This window comes from Dipodomys merriami, unplaced genomic scaffold (assembly GCF_024711535.1).
Source record: "Dipodomys merriami isolate MVZ:Mamm:240054 unplaced genomic scaffold, mDipMer1.0.p SCAF_21, whole genome shotgun sequence".
Taxonomy (NCBI): domain Eukaryota; kingdom Metazoa; phylum Chordata; class Mammalia; order Rodentia; family Heteromyidae; genus Dipodomys; species Dipodomys merriami.
The window spans coordinates 593,875-610,453 of NW_027203493.1; the positions used below are offsets into that span (position 1 = coordinate 593,875).

A 16,579-nucleotide genomic window follows, 5' to 3' on the forward strand; every position below is an offset into this window, starting at 1 on the left:
CCCCACGACCGACAAAAAAGAAAAGAAAAGAAAAAGCTGGAATTGGAGGTGTGGCTCAAGTGGTGGAGCACTAGCCTTGAACACAAAAGCTAAGCGAGAGCATGGGGATTGGGAAAGAAGACAACAACAAGAACTCCAAGTTTGGGCAAGTTTCTCTTGCAAGAGGGCTGGTGGCACGCTTGGCCTTGTTCTCTGGTTGGGGATTTTGAAAATGGGGCTCTTGGCTTTGGGCTTGCAGCACACAGCAGCTCTCTGTCTTTTCTTCATGAGGACAAAGAATTCGTGTATGAATGTTTGCCACAGGGCTGGAATGCCGTGCGCTGTTTACCAGCCTCAGCGTTGCCTTGTGGGGTCAGGCAGCCTTATGGGCTTCTTCCAGCCCTCAGGGATCCTGAAGTCTCAGCCCTGGGTCACAGCAAATGTGTGGGGTTTGCTGAGGAGGACAGCATCATTTCCCCTTAAATACTTCTTTTTTCTTTCCCTTTTTCTGGGCTGACAGTGCTGGGGCATAAACTCAGGGCCTGGAGGTGCTGTCCCTTAGCTTTTTTTTTTTTTTTTTTTTTTTTTAAACTCAAGGTTGTTGCTCTACCACTTGAGCCATAACTCCACTTGCAGCTTTTTGGTGGTTCATTGGAGAGAAGAGTCTTGTAGACTTTCCTGTCTAGGTTGGCTTCTTACTGTGATCCTCAGATCTCAGCCTCCTGACTAGCAAGGATTACAACATGCAAGTCTGGCTTTTTTGTTGTTGTTGTTGGTTGTGGAGCCTGAACTCTGGGCCTGGGCGTTTTCTCTCAGGTCTTCAGCTCAAGGCTAGTGCTCTACCACTTGAGCCACAGCGCCACTTTTCTACTTATGTGGTGCTGAGGAATCGGACCCCCAAGCATTCTACCACTGAGCCACCTTCCCAGCCCCTGGCTTTCTTTTCTCATTTAGTAAGTAGTCAAACTGAGGCTCAGTCAAGTTAAACCATGGGTGCAAAGCCACCCAGCTAGTAAGCATCAGGACCCCCGCTGGATCACAACTCACCCTGGGATCTGGTGTGACTGAGACACATGCACTTTTTACATAGCGTTCGGTTCACTCTGCTACCAGAAAGACTTAATAATAAGCTAGGTTTCAAAGCTTGGAGAGGGGCCAGGAGGGGTAATCCACTGCAGGCTGGAGTTGAGTGGGGGCGGGTCTACTTGGCAGGGTGGGGCCAGAAGGAGGGAGAGGAAGGGCTGGGAACTGAGACAGAAACTGGAGGCCCAGGCTGGGCTCTGCCCTGAAACAAAAAAAAGAAAAAAGAAAAAAGAACTCTGCCATGAGCCTATTTTTTGAGAGGGACAGGGTTTGTTCCAGGTCTCAAGTAGAGTGAAACCTTGCTCAAGGTCGGCCTTGTGGGCTGCTGCCAGCCCTTCCTGTGGCTTTCCTGCCCCTTGCCACCCTTACTGAGTCTGCAGCTCTTTCATGGTAATAAACAAGACAGAAAAGCCAATCAAAGTGTGTGCATTCTTATTAGCCCTGCCTACTGGTCCTGGACTTCAGCCCAGCCATACTAGAAGCCCTGTGGCCACCCTAGTGAGTGGCCATTCTGGCTGGCTCTAGCACATCCCTTTGGACAGAGTTGTTCCTGACAGCGACAGTTTCCCCTGGCATCTCTGCACCTGCCAGCTCTGCTCAGCAGCCGGGCAGAGGCCAATGTTAAACCTGTTGGAAAACGTGCCAACAACTTTTGGTGTGAGCACAAGGGCCTTGGACTTCCTGGGTGGAATGAAGCCACTCATCCCATCTCCAACCTCAGGCTCTCACTTTTCCTTCCAGAGATGAAGAAGAAAGACCTTGTGGGGTGCTGGTGGGGTACGGCCTGGGCTGGGCAAAGGGAAGCAAAACCCTTGGTCCTGGAGGAGGAAAGTTAAAGAAGTAAGGAAAAGGGAAGGCCAGGAAAAGGAAAGAGGGAGGCTGCGGGTGTGGCTCACTAGTACAGCCCCTGCCTGGCATATGCAAGACCAAGCTTGATCCCAAGCACTAAAGAAAGAAATGAGGGAGGAAAAGGAGGGAGGGAGGGAGATAGGGAGGATGGGAGGGAAGGAAGGAAGGAAGGAAGGAAGGAAGGAAGGAAGGAAGGAAGGGAGGGAGGAAGGAAGGAAGGGAGGGAGGAAGGAAGGAAGGGAGGGAGGGAGGGAGGAAAGGAGGAAGGAAGGGAGGAAGGAAGGGAGGGAGGGAGGGAGGGAGGAAGGAAGGGACTTACAGGAAACAGGACAGCACCATAGGATGATCTGGTGGTTTAAGCTTCTCCCCACCCACTGATCCAAATAAATTTAATCTAAATACAGTTGTAGTTTGCGACATGGAGGCAAACCAGAAATCAGCTCACACCTGGAAGCCCTCATTCTGCACTTGGAAGCCATCTAGTCTGGATTTGGCCTGTTCAGCCAAACTGTTAAATCCCCAGGCTCATATGAATTCTGCCACCCCTTACTGGGGGAATTTTTTAATCCACTTTAGAGCTGCTGCAAGCTATGAGCCAGGCAGTGGGTCCAGCAGGACACCGGGCACAGAGGAGATTGGGGCATCAAGAAAGAAGATTCTGGAAAGCCATCAGAACCTCCCCCTCCCCCCCCCCCCCCACAGGTTTATACTTCTCCATTGGTGCTTCTCACCTTGGTGGGTTCTAAGCCCCAATTAGAGCACCAGTGCAAGTTGTCACTGCATCTAGATGGCTCTGAGGTCAGCTTTATATTGGTGGGCTCTCTATATGTTAACGTGTGTGTGTGTGTGTGTGTGTGTGTGTGTGTGTGTGTGTGTGTATGTATGTATGTATGTATGTGTATGTATGCACAAGTGCCAGTACTGGGGCTTGAATTCAGGGCCTCATACTCTCCCTTAGCTTTTTCATATCAAGGCTGGTGCTCTACCACTTGAACCACACCTGGGTTTTTGGTTGTTAGAGATAAAGAGTTGTCTCTTGGGTTTGTCTGCCTGGGCTGATTTTGAACCAGGATTCCAAGTAGCTAGGATGACAGCCTGAGCCACCCACTCCATGAGCACTTTTGGACTTGTGCATTTGATAGGAGGACTTTGGGGTCCTGATGGGTGGGTGGGGCTTTCCAGTGGCTACTCCACCCATCAGAAGGCCAGCTCAGGGATTCTGGGACATGAGAGCTCTTGTTCAAAGCTGAACAATTAGAGGTATAGGTGTTCATGGGTCTTTGTGGTCCTGGAGTCTGACACAGCCCAAGATACTGAGCTGCCACCACAGTGGGCTACAGCAGGGGCATACAGCCCCAATCTGTGTGTGTGTGTGTGTGTGTGTGTGTGTGTGTGTGTGTACATGCACGCATGTGTGTGCTCATAATGGACCTTGACCTCAGAGTCTAGGCACTATCCCTTAACTTTGTTGCTGGAGGCTGGGGCTCTACTACTTGAGCCACAGCTCCACTTCCCGCTCTTTTGGTGGTTAGTTGAAGATAAGAGTCTCAAGGACTTTCTGTGCCAGCTGACTTTGAACCGTGATCCTCAGATTTCAGTCTCTTGAGTAGCTAGGATTACAGACGTGAGCCACCGTTGCCTAGCTGGGATGGCGTATGGTAAGGGGAGGGCTTTGGCAACCTTGGGCCTCCTTAGAGGTGTAGTGTGGACTGGGTTGTGTATTTTCCTTGCGTGTGTGGTCTCTGGGAGGGCCTGAGCTGGCAGGCAGCTGGGCTCTGTCCAGTCTCCAGTGGGCAGGCGGAGAGGAAGGCTGGAATGTGAGCCAGCAGGGAGAAGAATGACAGCGCATTTTCTGTTTGTAACGTTGTAAGTTCAGCTCGCAACTTGAATTTCAAGTGGGCCCTTCAGGCAGACAGGGAAGTCAGGTGAGGGAGGGGGTAGGGCAGCCTGTTTGGATTGTCTAAATTCCTAGAAAATAAATTCTAGGAATTCAGCTGTGGGAGAGAAAGGCGTGCTAGGCAGATGAAGCTGAGGACAGATGTGCTGACATGCTGCAGACAGGGAGTCTTTTTCTTTCTTTTTTCTTTTGTTAGTCGTGGGGCTTGAACTCATCTTGGGTGCTGTCCCTGAGCTCTTTTGCTTAAGGCTTAGTGCTCTACCACTTGGAACCACAGCTCCAAGTGTTTGGAGATAACCTCGATCCTCAGATCTCAGCCTCCTGAGTAGCTAGGATTATAGGCATGAGCCACTGGCACCTAGCTTTTTATCCCTGCCTGCTCCCTGGCCCCGCCCCCCCATTACTTGTCTCTTGAATCATATCAAAGAGACATCAGAGCTTTGAACCAAGGGTTTCTTCATATCTGTGTATGGTGTGGAAGCCTTCCCTGACACCTCCAATCTTCCCCATATCCCACGGGATCATGTTCTATAGTTTCCTGTTCTGTATTGTGTATACTCAGTTATCAGTGACTGCTTAGGGGCCTGTCTTCCTCATCAGGCTGTCAGCTCTGTAGAAAAGGAATGCAGTCTGCTGGTCTTTCATCATATTTCTGGCATGTGGTATGTAGTACATGGCAAAGACTACAAGCCACTGAGTTACTATGTTATTACTCCATGCACTTCTCCTTACCAGCACATACACCAATTTCCTTTCCCTTCCATTCCTTACTGTGTAGTTCTCTGATCTCTAGGGCATTTGCTGAGACTTAGGCTAAAAACAAACATAAACAGCCAGGTGCCAGAGACTCACACCTGTAATCCTAGCTACTCAAGAGGCTGAGATCTAAGGATTGTAGTTCCAAGTCAGCCTGGGTAGGAAAGTCTCTGAGATTCTTACTTCTAGTTAACCACCAAAAAGCTGGAAGTGACGCTGTGAGTCAAATGCTAGAATACCAACCTTGAGCACAAAAGTTAAGGGACAGAGCCCAGGTCCTAAATTCAAGCCCTAGTACCAGCACACACACAGACACACAGACACACACACAATAATAAATAGAAACAAAGGGGCTGGGAAGGTGGCTCAGTGGTAGAACGCTTGCCATGCATGCGTGAGGCCCTGGGTTTGATTCCTCAGCACCACATAAGCAAAAAGAAAAAAGCCAGAAGTGGCGCTGCGGTTCAAGTGGTAGAGCGCTAGCCTTGAGCTGAAGAGCTGAGCAACAGCGCTCAGGCCCAGAGTTCAGGCCCCACGACTGGACCAAAAAAAGTTTTAACAAAAGTTAAAAACTCCAATGACCAAGACACAAAAAACACCAGATCTGTCTCCAAGTTATTGCTGAGGTTTCAAAAACTAGCTGCTATCCTTGAACCATTGGTGAGTCTGAATTTAGCTATAACCTAGGATACAAATCTACTTCCTTCAAGCCCCTAGGACTGCCATGCTGGGGTATTAGATCTAAAAGATAAACGTATACATAAACACATATAGGATGACAGACAGACAGACACACATATATGACTATATTTGTAATTGTGGGATTATTTGGAGGGATTAGAAGGATGAAAAGAGAATGTTAGAGAGGAACAAAACCAGAATACATTGCATCTGTGAATGAAGATGGCAACATGAAACTCACAGAAAGCTGTGGGATAATAGCGCGTGGTAGAGAAAGTGAGTAGATAAAGGAGTCAGTCTGGTTAAAATACTGTATATGTATGTATGAAATACCACACGACACCCATTCAATAACTAATATACACTTCAAAAATGAATGATAGGCCAGGTGTTGTTGGCTTATGTCTGTAATCCTACTGAAGAGGCTGAGATCTGAGGACCACGGTTCAAAGCCAGCCTGGACATGAAAGGCCATGAGACTCTTAGCTTCAATTAACCACCAGAAAACTGGAAGTGGAGCTGTGGCTCAAGTGGTAGAGCGCTAGCCTAAAGCAGAAAAGCTCAGGGACAGTGCCCAGGCCCTGCAAGTCCTGGTTAGGGTATGGGTACTAATGGGAGGGGAGAACGAAGAAGGTGAAGGAGGGTGAATGGGGGGCAAATATTGTACTGCTCCTGTGTGAAAATGGAACAGAGGAGCTTGTTGAGACTGGTTTGAAGGAGAGGTTTGGAGGAAATGAGTCTGATCAAAGTGCATTGCATACATATATGGCATGTCAAATGAAACTGCCTTGTTCAACTAATTGATGCAAATAGGAAATGTGGAAGAAAGAAAAACAAAACAACAAAATGCAAAGTAAGAACATAAATGAATAAATAAATATCAAGGTTTATTGTATGGATTTATGGACCTGTCAACATGAACCCTCTTTTTTTTTTTTTTTTTGTCGGTCGTGGGGCTTGAACTCAGCCTGGTCACTCTTCAGCTCAAGGTGAGCACTCTACCACTTGAGCCACAGCACCACTTGTGGCTTTCTGAGTGGTGTAATGGAGATAAGAGTCTCACAGACTTTCCTGCCGGGGCTGGCTTTGAACCATGATCCTCAGATCTCAGCCTCCTATGTAGCTAGGATTACAGGCGTGAGCCCGGCTAAAATGAACCCTCTTGAACAACTAGTTGAGACTAACGGAAAATGTAGAAGAATCCAGGCACTAGTGGCTCATGCCTATAATTCTAGCTACTCGGGAGGTTGATATCTGAGGATTGTGGTTCAAAGCCAGCCTGGGGAGAAAAATCTTATCTCCAATGAACCATCAGAAAACCCGGAGTGGCGCTGTGCCCAGCACTGCTTCTCACCTTTGAAGGAAGGCGAAGCTGCCCTGGTATTCACTGCAGCGAACTCTCCCCATCCCCTCTGTTCCCACCTTGCTGAGCCTGGTAGGCAGCTCTGGGCTGCCCTGTTACAGTACTGACCACTGCCAAGCAGGCCCTGCCCTATGCGTTTTGCTGGGTGGCTCTGTGACATACTAGCTTGGGAGTACAGGACAAGGATTTGTGGTGCCAAGAAATTACAGCACTGAAATGATCTTTCTCAGGTGGAGGCAAAAGTCCTCTAGAAAGTAGATTCTGACACACTGAGATCAGAAATCTCCTGGGGAGGGTGTTACAGAGTTGTATGTCTGAGCAATGTGCACACTCCATTGTAAGAGAGAAAGGGCTGCTTTGTCTGCACCCAGTTCAGCACTGGCTCGTTCAGTTTCAGCTGACACAGGTGGCTTTGGGTTAGCTGCTTATTCACAAGAGATCCAGCTCTTGTCAGCCAAAAGCAAGATGAAAAGATTATTTCCAACCAGAAATGGGGAGTGAGGAATCTCTGTTGATTGTCTTATCTCAGAGAGGAAAGGAGAGATGATGTTGATGTAGTTCTTTGGTTTGATTTCTGGTCTGGTCAGTCTGACTGAGTAGTTTAAGGCCCACTTGGATTTTTTTCTACATCCCTTGAACAGTCAGAGCAGCTGACCACACCCTAAGTCTCACTGTTGGGCCTGCACGTAGGTATCAGAGGAACAGGTTCAAACCTGACTCTCTGATCGTTAACAAAGCCTGTCTTCTCTAACAAGCAACCTCCAGGCCAATCAGATTACCCAGCCTTCTAGCACCCGTGTGAACCCGCATCTCAGGGCCAGGTGCAGGTGGGGCAGCCAGGTGCTTGTAAGAAGAGAGGCTGCCCTAGCCTGAAATTGCTCTTCTGCTGGCTTGCCGAGGGTGTCTGCTATTTCAACATTACTGAGTCATTTATTTTATTTTATTGTTTTGCCTATACTGAGGTTTGAATTCAGGGCCTGCGCACTATCTCTGAGCTCCTTTGCTCAAGAGTAGCACTTGAGGCACAGCTCTACTTCTGGATTTCTGGTAGTTAGCTGGAGATAAGATCCATATGGATTTTCCTGTCCAGGCTGGCTTCTAACCATGATCCTTAGATCTCAGTCCCTGAGTAGTGAAGTTTACAGGTGTGAGCCACGAGCGCCTGGCTCACTTCCAGCTTTTTGCTGGCTAATTGGTGATAAGAATTTCATAAACTTGTCTGGGAATGTGGTAGAGTGCTTGCCTAGCATGCATGAAGTCCTAGGTTCGATTCTTCAGTACTACATAAGCAGAGAAGGCTGGAAGTGGTGCTGTGGCTCAAGTGGTAGAATGCTAGACTTGAGTAAAAGAAGCTCAGGGACAGTGCCTAGGCCCTGAGTTCAAGCCCCAGGACTGGAAAGAAGAAGAAGGAGGAGGAGGAGGAGGAGGAGGAGGAGGAGAGGCAGCAGCAGCAGCAGCAGGGTTAGAGCTCCCCCCTTTCTTTTTTTTTATTGGTCATGGGGCTTGAACTCTGGGCCTGGGCACTATCCATCAGCTCTTCAGCTCAAAGAAAGAGCTCCACTGCTTGAGCCACAGCACCACTTCTGGTTTTCTGGTGGTTAGTTGGAGATAAGAGTCTCACAGACTTTTTTGCTTAGACTGACTTTGAACCTCAATCCTCAGCTCTCAGCCTCCTGAGTAGCTAGTATTACAGGTATGAGCCCCATTTGTGTGTGTATTTGTGTGTGTGTGTGTATGTATGTATGAGTATGTGCTGATACTGGGGCTTGAACTCAGAGCCTGGACACTTATCCCTTAGTATTTTTTTTCTTTTTAAATAAACATTAGGTGGTCTCTCATTTTTCAATCTGTGAAACTCTTTTTTAATTTTTAAAAAATTATTATTACTTTTTGTTTATGTGGTATTGAGGAATCAAACCCAGGACTTTATGCATGGTAGGCAAGCACTCTACCACTAGCCACATTCCCAGCCCTTAAAAAAAAAAAAAAGTAGCCGGGCGCTGGTGGCTCACGCCTGTAATCCTAGCTACTCAGGAGGCTGAGATCTGAGGATCGCGGTTCAAAGCCAGCCCGGGCAGGAGAGACCGTGAGACTCCTATCTCCAATAAACCACCAGAAAACTGGAAGTAGCGCTGTAGCTCAAGTGGTAGAGCGCTCGCCTTGAGCTGAAGAGCTGAGGGACAGCTCCTAGGCCCAGAGTTCAAGCCCCACGGCCGACGAAAAAAAAAAGTAGGCTGGTATCACTTTAGTCATAGCTGCATGTCTGACTTTTTTTAGTGATTAATTGGAGATAAGAGTCTCATGGAGGGCTGGGAAGGTAGCTCAGCGGTAGAGTGCTTGCCTTGCATGCATGAGGCCCTGGGTTCCATTCCTCAGCACCACATAAACAGAAAAAGCCGGAAGTAGTGCTGTGGCTCCAGTGGTAGAGCGCTAGCCTTGAGCTGAAGAGCTGAGGGACAGCGCCCAGACCCAGAGTTCAAGCCCCACGACCGGCAAAAAAAAAAAGAGTCTCATGGAGTTTTCTGTCAGGGCTGGCTTTGAACTGCAATCCTTAGATCTCAGCTTCCTGAGTAGCCAGGATTATAGGGAAAGCCACTAGTGCCTGGCTGATGGGCTCCTTCAGCTCCTCTATTATCTCATCTATAGCTACAACTTCTAGACAGGGTTGGGCTTGGGTTGGGTTGGGAGTAGTGGGGGAAAAAGGTGTTTTTGTTTTTGTTTTTTGCCGGTCCTGGGACTTGAACTCAGGGCTTGGGCTCTGTCCCTGAGCCTCAAGACTAGCGTTCCTTCACTTGAGCCCCAGCATTACTTCTGGCTTTTTCTGTTGATATGGTACTGAGGACTTGAACCCAGGGCTTCATGCATGCTAGGCAAGCACTCTACCAATAAGCCAAAGGTGGTATTTTTTATACCCATATTAGCCATTTGAGGATTGATTAGATGATTTCAGAGTGACGCTGCCATAATTTTTATCCTTATTGCTAGAGCATGCCACAACCACCAGCCCTGGAATGTAAAGACCAGAATAAACTCAAGGAAGCCACCAACCAAGCCAGGGCAGTTTCAGTCTCCACCCCAAATACAGGTAAGATGTGGTAGGGACTGAAAGAATGATGACAATCTTAATTATAGAAATGATACCCTCTATGCAGAGATAAGATTCCTGAGAGCATCTGAAGGTAACTGTGACTTCCTGGTCTGTAGAAGGCACACAGGACACAGGGTCCAGATCTCACTCTAAGGCCTAGCAAGGAAATACCTCCTTCCAGATTTTTGAAATTCCCAGAAAGATTCCTAAAGTTTCTTCATTCTTAGTGAGCTGGACAAGGTCTTGATGCTTGTAAGACATTATCTATTAAACTTGCGGTGAAGGTGAAGCAGAGACGAAAAGGTTGGAATCTCCTAGTTGAAGATCTAGAATTGAGGAAGAACTTTTTTTTTTTTTTTTGTCCGTGTGGGGCTTGAACACTGTCCCTGAACTCTTCAGCTCAAGGCGAGCACTCTACTGCTTGAGCTACAACGCCACTTCCGGTTTTCTAGTGGTTTTATTGGAGATAAGGTCTCACGGACTTTCTTGCCCAGGCTGGCTTAGAACCGCGATCCTCAGATCTCAGCCTCCTGAGTAGCTAGGATTATAGGTGCCCGGCTTAGGAAGACCTTTTTTTTTGGTGCTAGAGAAATATTTTCTGTGCTGTGTCCTGTCCTTCTGTGAGATCACCTACTTTGTCTGCCTAGTAACATCTAATGTCTGTGTGTGTGTGTGTGTGTGTGTGTGTGTGTGTGTGTGTGTGTGTGTGTGTGTGTGTATGTTGAATGTGTCAGTATTAGGACTCAAACTCAAGTGCCTGAGCACTGTCCCTGAGACTTTTCTGCTCAAGGCCACACTCTACCACTTGAGCCACAGCTCCACTTTCAGCTTTTTGCTAGTTAATTGGAGATAAGTCTCTCAGATTTGTCTGCTCAGGCTGGCTTTGAACCTTGATCCTCAAATCTCATCCCCTGCAAGTAGCTAGGATTATTGGTGTGAGCTACAGCCCCCCTAACTATCTCTTTTTTTTTTTTTTTTGGTCATCTGCTTGTTTAGGGGACTGTGCCTCTGTGTGCCTCTGTGTGTGTGTGTGTGTGTGTGTGTGTGTGTGTGTGTGTGTGTGTATGTGTGTGTGTGTGTGTGTGTGTGTGTATTGGTCATGAGGCTTGAACTCCGGGCCTGGGCACTGTCCCTGAGCTCTTTTACTCAAGGCTAGCGCTCTAGTACTTTGAGCCACAGCTCTACTTCTGGCTTTTTCTGTGAGTCTCATGGACTTTTCCTGCCTAGGCTGGCTTGGAATTGCATTCCTCAGATCTCAGCCTTCTGGGTGGCTAGGATTACAGGTGTCAGCCACCAGTGCCTTGCTGCTTCTCTGAGTTGAGCTTTAGGAAGCACCGCTGGGATGCTCAGCCATGCCCTACTCCATACCCCAACTCTCCCATATTCTCTGCCTGTCTTAGCTCTGCTAACATGTGCGTCTGATTAATACCTGGCTCACCCACCTCGTCCACCAAATCTTCCTTATCTGTGGTTCTCATTGTTTATGGCAATTGCTTCCTAGAGCTTCCCTCCTTGATCTTTTACTCCACTGCTACTGTGAGCTTGAGTGTTTTTCTAAAATAAAGATCAGCTGGCACCAGTAACTCATGCCTGGAATCCTAGCTACTCAGGAGGATCTGAGTATCAGATCTAAGGATCATGGTTCAAAGCTAGCCCAGACTAAAAAGTCTGTGAGATTCTTATCTCCAATTGACAAAAAAAAGCCAGAAGTGGAGGTGTGGCTCAAGTAGTAAGAGTGGCAGCCTTGAGTGAATAAGCTAAGAGATCAGTAGGGACTAAATAAATTAGATGATTGGATCTTTCTCCCTAAATGGTTTGTATACGAGAATCTGAATATCTATTTACTCCAGGCTGGGTAGGGCCTATGAAAAAGTAGGCCAATGAAAATGTAGAATGGAGGTTGGCAGTAGCAGGGATTCAGAGAAAGCTTTAGAGGAACATGTGTGGCTTTTCATCTCCACGTGCCTCCGTTTAAACAACAGGAGAGAGATTGAAGGTGCTGCTCACCAGGCGCTGCTTTGCTCTTTGCTTTGCTCATGGGCGTTTCCTTAGAAACCAATTACTGTGTGTCCCTGGCTTTTCTGGACTTTGAAAAAGCAGGATCTTCGTGTAAACATGACTTTCTCAGGCAGCAGAAGCCAGCTTTTCCTGCCCTGTTATTCCCCTCCTGATCTCAGGGTTTTGCCATTTCCCTGAAGATCAAAAACCTTCCTTCTTAACACGAGTCCCAGTGGTTTTCTCCAGGTAATTGGTCATAAATAAGCCGCCAGTCACTCAGAGCCCTGCTGGACTTGGAGATAAGGCCGTTTAGTGCAGACAGCCTGTGAATACTTGCCATACCCTAAATATTCAAGGCTTTTGCTTTGTTGGTTTGTTTGTCTTTTTCTGCTGGTCTTGGGGCTTGAACTCAGAGCCTGGGCACTGTCCCTGGGCTTCTTTTCCTCTCTCTCAAGGTGAGTGCTCTACCACTTGAGCCAACAGCTCCACTTCTGGCTTTTTGGTGGTTCATTGGAGATAAAGGTTTCATGAACTTTCCTGCCTGGGCTGGCTCTAAACCTGGGTCTTCAGCTCTCAACCTCCTGAGCAACTAGGATTATAGGCGTGAGCTACCACTGCCTTGCCCAAGGGGACTTTGAGAGTGAAAAGCTGGAGAGTTGAAGCTATAAAGGTAAACTCAGCCCAGGATGGTCCTGGAGGTTGTGTGGGCCTGCTGTAAAAACAGGAATGCAGAGTGTAGTGGGTAAGCACCAGAATTGAAACTGGGCTGCATGGGTTCAAATCCTGTGTCTGTCACCCTAACCTCAGGCAGGTTTTGGCTTTTTGCCCTATCTTCTCCTTTTCCCTCTTCTCCCCTCCCTCTCCCTTTCCTCTCCCTTCCCTTCCCTTCCCTCTTCCTTCCCTTCTCTTCTTCGGTTGTGGGACTTGAACTCAGGCCCAGGGCCTGGTGCTGTCCCTGAGCTTTTTCTTTTTTCTTTTATTGGTGGTTGTGGGGCTTGAATTCTGGGCCTGGGTACTGCCCCTCAGCTCTTCAGCTCAAGATGAACACTCTACCACTTGAGCCACAGTGTCACGTCCGGTTTTCTGGTGATTAATTGGAGATAAGGGTCTCATGAACTTTCCTGCCTGGGCTGGCTCTAAACCTGGGTCTTCAGCTCTCAGTCTCCTGAGTAGCTAGGATTACAGGCATGAGCCACTGTGCCCGGTTTCCCTGAGCTTTTAGCTCAAGGCTAGTGCTCTATTACTTTGAGTTACAATGCCATTTCTGGTGGTTAATTGGAGTTGAGTCTCACAGGCTTTCCTGCCTGGGCTGGCTTTGAACCACGATCCTCATATTTCAGCATCCTGAGTAGCTAGGATTATAGGCATGAGCCACGCTTCTCTCTCTCTCCTCCCTCCCTCTCCTCTCTCCCTCTCCTCCCTCCTCCTCCTCCCCTCCCTCCTAATCTTCCTTCCTTCCTTCCTTCCTTCCTTCCTTCTTCCCTCCCTCCCTCCCTTTTTCAGTATTTGGGGTTTGAACTTATGGTCTTCTACTAGCTAGGAAGATACTCTACCACTTGAGCCATACTCCTAGCCATTTTTGCTTTAGTTATTTTTACAATAAGGCCTCAGAGTTGTTGTTGGGGACAGTTTTGAACCCTGATACTCTTACCTATGCCTCTCAATAGCTGGTAATCAAGTGTGAGCTATTGCATGGGACCCCTTCACGGAGAGGGGGCTATTCCTTGCTCTTGAAGCCAGACTCCCATCTCAGGGCTTTTGCATTTCCTGTGAAGTATGTCTGGAATGCCTTTCCATTTGGCAGACTCTTCCCCTATAAGGACATTGGGCCAGAGAGGCCTCTAACACACCTCAGGGGGAGTTACAGGCCCTTGCCCTAATGCCCTGTTGCTGGTTTCATATTCTCTATTTACTTAGCTCTTTCTGACATATATTAATCTCCCAATTCATTCTTCTCCCTAAACTCCATATTTAAGGGGCCTGTTTTGTCTCTGTTGGAGCTTTGTAGGTCTCAATTAGAACTAGAGAATCTCTAAGCTCCCTCCCAGCTCACATTCCAGCTGGTGAGATACATTGGGCAGAACTGCCTATTTGGACTTTGGGAAAATACTGCGCATTTTTCCCCCAAGCACTGTTGATAAGGGGAAGAGTGACTATGTTCACTGGGTTTCTGCTCAAGGCTTGCCTTCTCCAGAGGCATTTTCAAAGGGGTTTATATAAAATCACACCTTCTCTCTCTTCCCACTTGCCTGGCTTGAGTTTTCTTCACATTTTTCTCTTGCACATTTGAGGAAATCTGCCTCCTCCTCCTCCTCCTTTTCTTCTTCCTCCTCCTCCTCCTCCTCCTCCTCCTCCTCCTCCTCCTCCTCCTCCTCCTCCTCCTCATCTTTCTCCTCTTCCTCCTCCTCCTCTTCCTCATCTTCCTCCTCTTCCACCTCCTCCTCCTCCTCCTCTTTCTTCATTTTGTGCTAGTTCTGGTGCTTGATCTCAGGACCTGGGTGCTGTCCTTGAGTTTGTTTGTTTTTTTTTTTTTTGTTGTTGTTGTTCAAGGCTGGCACTCGGCTGTAAGCCATAGCTTCATTTCCATTATTTTGGTGATTAATTGGAGATAAAAGTCCCACAGACAGGGGGGAGGCTGGGAAGGGATGTGAAGGGTAAACCAAAGGAGGAGGCTGCAATGCTTGGTAAGAAATGTACGCATTATCCTGCCCATGTAATTGTAACCCCTCTGTACAGTATGTTCACAAATAAAATAAAATTAAATTAAAAAAAAAAAGTCCCACAGACTTTCCTGCTTGGGTTGGCTTTGAACTGTGATCCTCAGCTCTCAGCCTGTGGAGTAGCTATGATTATAGGCATGAGCCACCAGTGCCTAGCCCTCACTTTTATTTTATTTTGGTTATTTCTTAGGGTTTTCTTCTTTCCTCCTTCCCTCCCTCTCTCTTTCCTTCCTTCCCTCTCTTCCTTCCCAGTGAGCTGCTTAGCTCATGGTAGCCAGGAAACAGAGATTCAGAGACAGAGGAACAGACAGCTATCTTCTTTTAGAAGTAAACACCATAAGAAGAATTTGGTGGTGTTTAAGACTATCCCTAGTCCTCTAGAGCAGCATCTGTCATTTGTGGGTACCCAGTCAGCATTTGCTGGATGGAGTTATGATTTCAGTATATCTTCTGCTTTGTTACTGTGTAGTGTTTTACACTTTTAATCAATGAGCGCATGCAGTATTATTATCAGCCTATACAATGGCTGAGAAAATGGAGCTTCACACAGATCAGTGTCAGAGCTGGGATTTGAACCCAGGGGAGCTGGGTGCCTTGTCATACTTAGTCTCAGTTTTGGCCTGGAGTAGTAGCAAATGTATCTAGGCATCTGGACACAGATGGATGAGGTTGCACCTGTGTTTTGTCTGTTTGTGGGGCTGGAACCCAGGGCTGCTCTCATGCTAAGCACCACTGAGCTACACCCCTGCCTATGGCTGTTTCTAAATCCCTCTGTGAGCTGCTGTGTGGCTCTGATTTTGTAGAGAACATACTGTGCAGATCATTTTGGCACAGGACGGAATTCCAGAACTGGTTATTTGTTAGCAATCTTCTGGCTATAGCAGAAAGCTGTACAAACTGAGGGCTGGAAAGGCTGGGTGACTTCTGACTCCTCTGTGGTCTTACACTGAACCGATTGATTCATAAGCCAGCAGTGTTCCTGGCAAACTAGAAAGCTAGGGCCTATTCCACCCCAAATGTTCTTGCCATCTAGTGACCCTAAGACTCTGGGCCTTTGGAGGTCTCCCGTGACTTGGGTACAGGTCACATTTAAGGGACAGATCTTCACATCTGACTGGGACTACTCTCAAGGCAGGACCTCTTGGTATCAGAATCATATCTTTCAAAATGTCTTCTGGAGCCGGATGCCAGTGGCTCATACCTATAAATCATAGCTACTCGGGAAGCTGAGATCTGAGGCTCACGGTTCAAAGCCAGCCTGGGCAGCAAAGTCCATGAGACTCCTATCTCCAATTAACCACCAGAAAGCTGGAAGTGGCACTGTAGCTCAAGCAGTTGAGTGCTTGCCTTGAGCTGAAGAGCGCAGGGACAGTGCCCAAGCCCAGAGTTCAAGCCCCACAAGCAACCACCAACAAAAACCACAAAAAAAACCACCCAAAAAAACAAAAAACAAAATGTCTTCTGTTCTAGCACTGATGACTCACACCTGTAATCCTAGCTACTCAGGAAGTTGAGATTTGAGGATTGTGGATTAAAATCAGCCTGGACAGGAGAGTTTGTGAGACTCATCTGCAATAAACTACTCAGACAAAGCTGGAACTAGTGCAGTGGCTCAAGTGGTAGTGTGCTAGTGAGCACAAAGCAGCTCAGGTACAGCATGCAGGTCCTGAGTTCAAGCCCCAGGGCTGGCAGAAAAAACAACAACATTTTCTGGGTGCTCACAAAGAGCAGGACAAATGATACTCTCAGGATCCTTGTGTGCTCTAGTTACATCTTCATGGGTCTGAGATTTTGCCCATCTTTTACCTCCTAGGTCTCTTACAGGTTAAATGCTACCAGGAAGACCTAGAGCTGGTTCTGTTGCGTAGTCTGCGCATGAGGAATGAAGACTATTTTATGTTCATGAATAAGCTTGTACTTGTTGATATGCTGATTATGAGATAAGGTGTTCTGGTTTCACTTCATTACATATGAAATTGTAGTGCATGGTACAAGGCAGGCTTGAGTGATGTGGTCTCTGCTATGCTGGGCATAGAAAATAGGGGGGATATGTACCAGGGAGGCTGGTGAGTTTAAAATAAGAATACTGCTTTCCTTTGTACCAGTCCTGGAGCTTGAACTCAGGGCTTGTGTGCTGTCCTGAGCTTTTTCCCTCAAGGCTAATG

General features: G+C 47.5%; 1 protein-coding gene across 1 annotated transcript in view; it reads left to right on the forward strand.

Moving 5' to 3' along the window:
- The window catches only part of LOC138833815 (neuroblast differentiation-associated protein AHNAK-like), a 77,430-nt gene that overhangs the window by 35,188 nt on the left and 25,663 nt on the right, over nt 1-16,579 (forward strand). Inside the window, exon 5 of the mRNA XM_070032149.1 lies at nt 9,594-9,693. Coding sequence (XP_069888250.1) covers nt 9,594-9,693 — 100 coding nt within the window. The remainder of the gene's footprint in view (nt 1-9,593; nt 9,694-16,579) is intronic.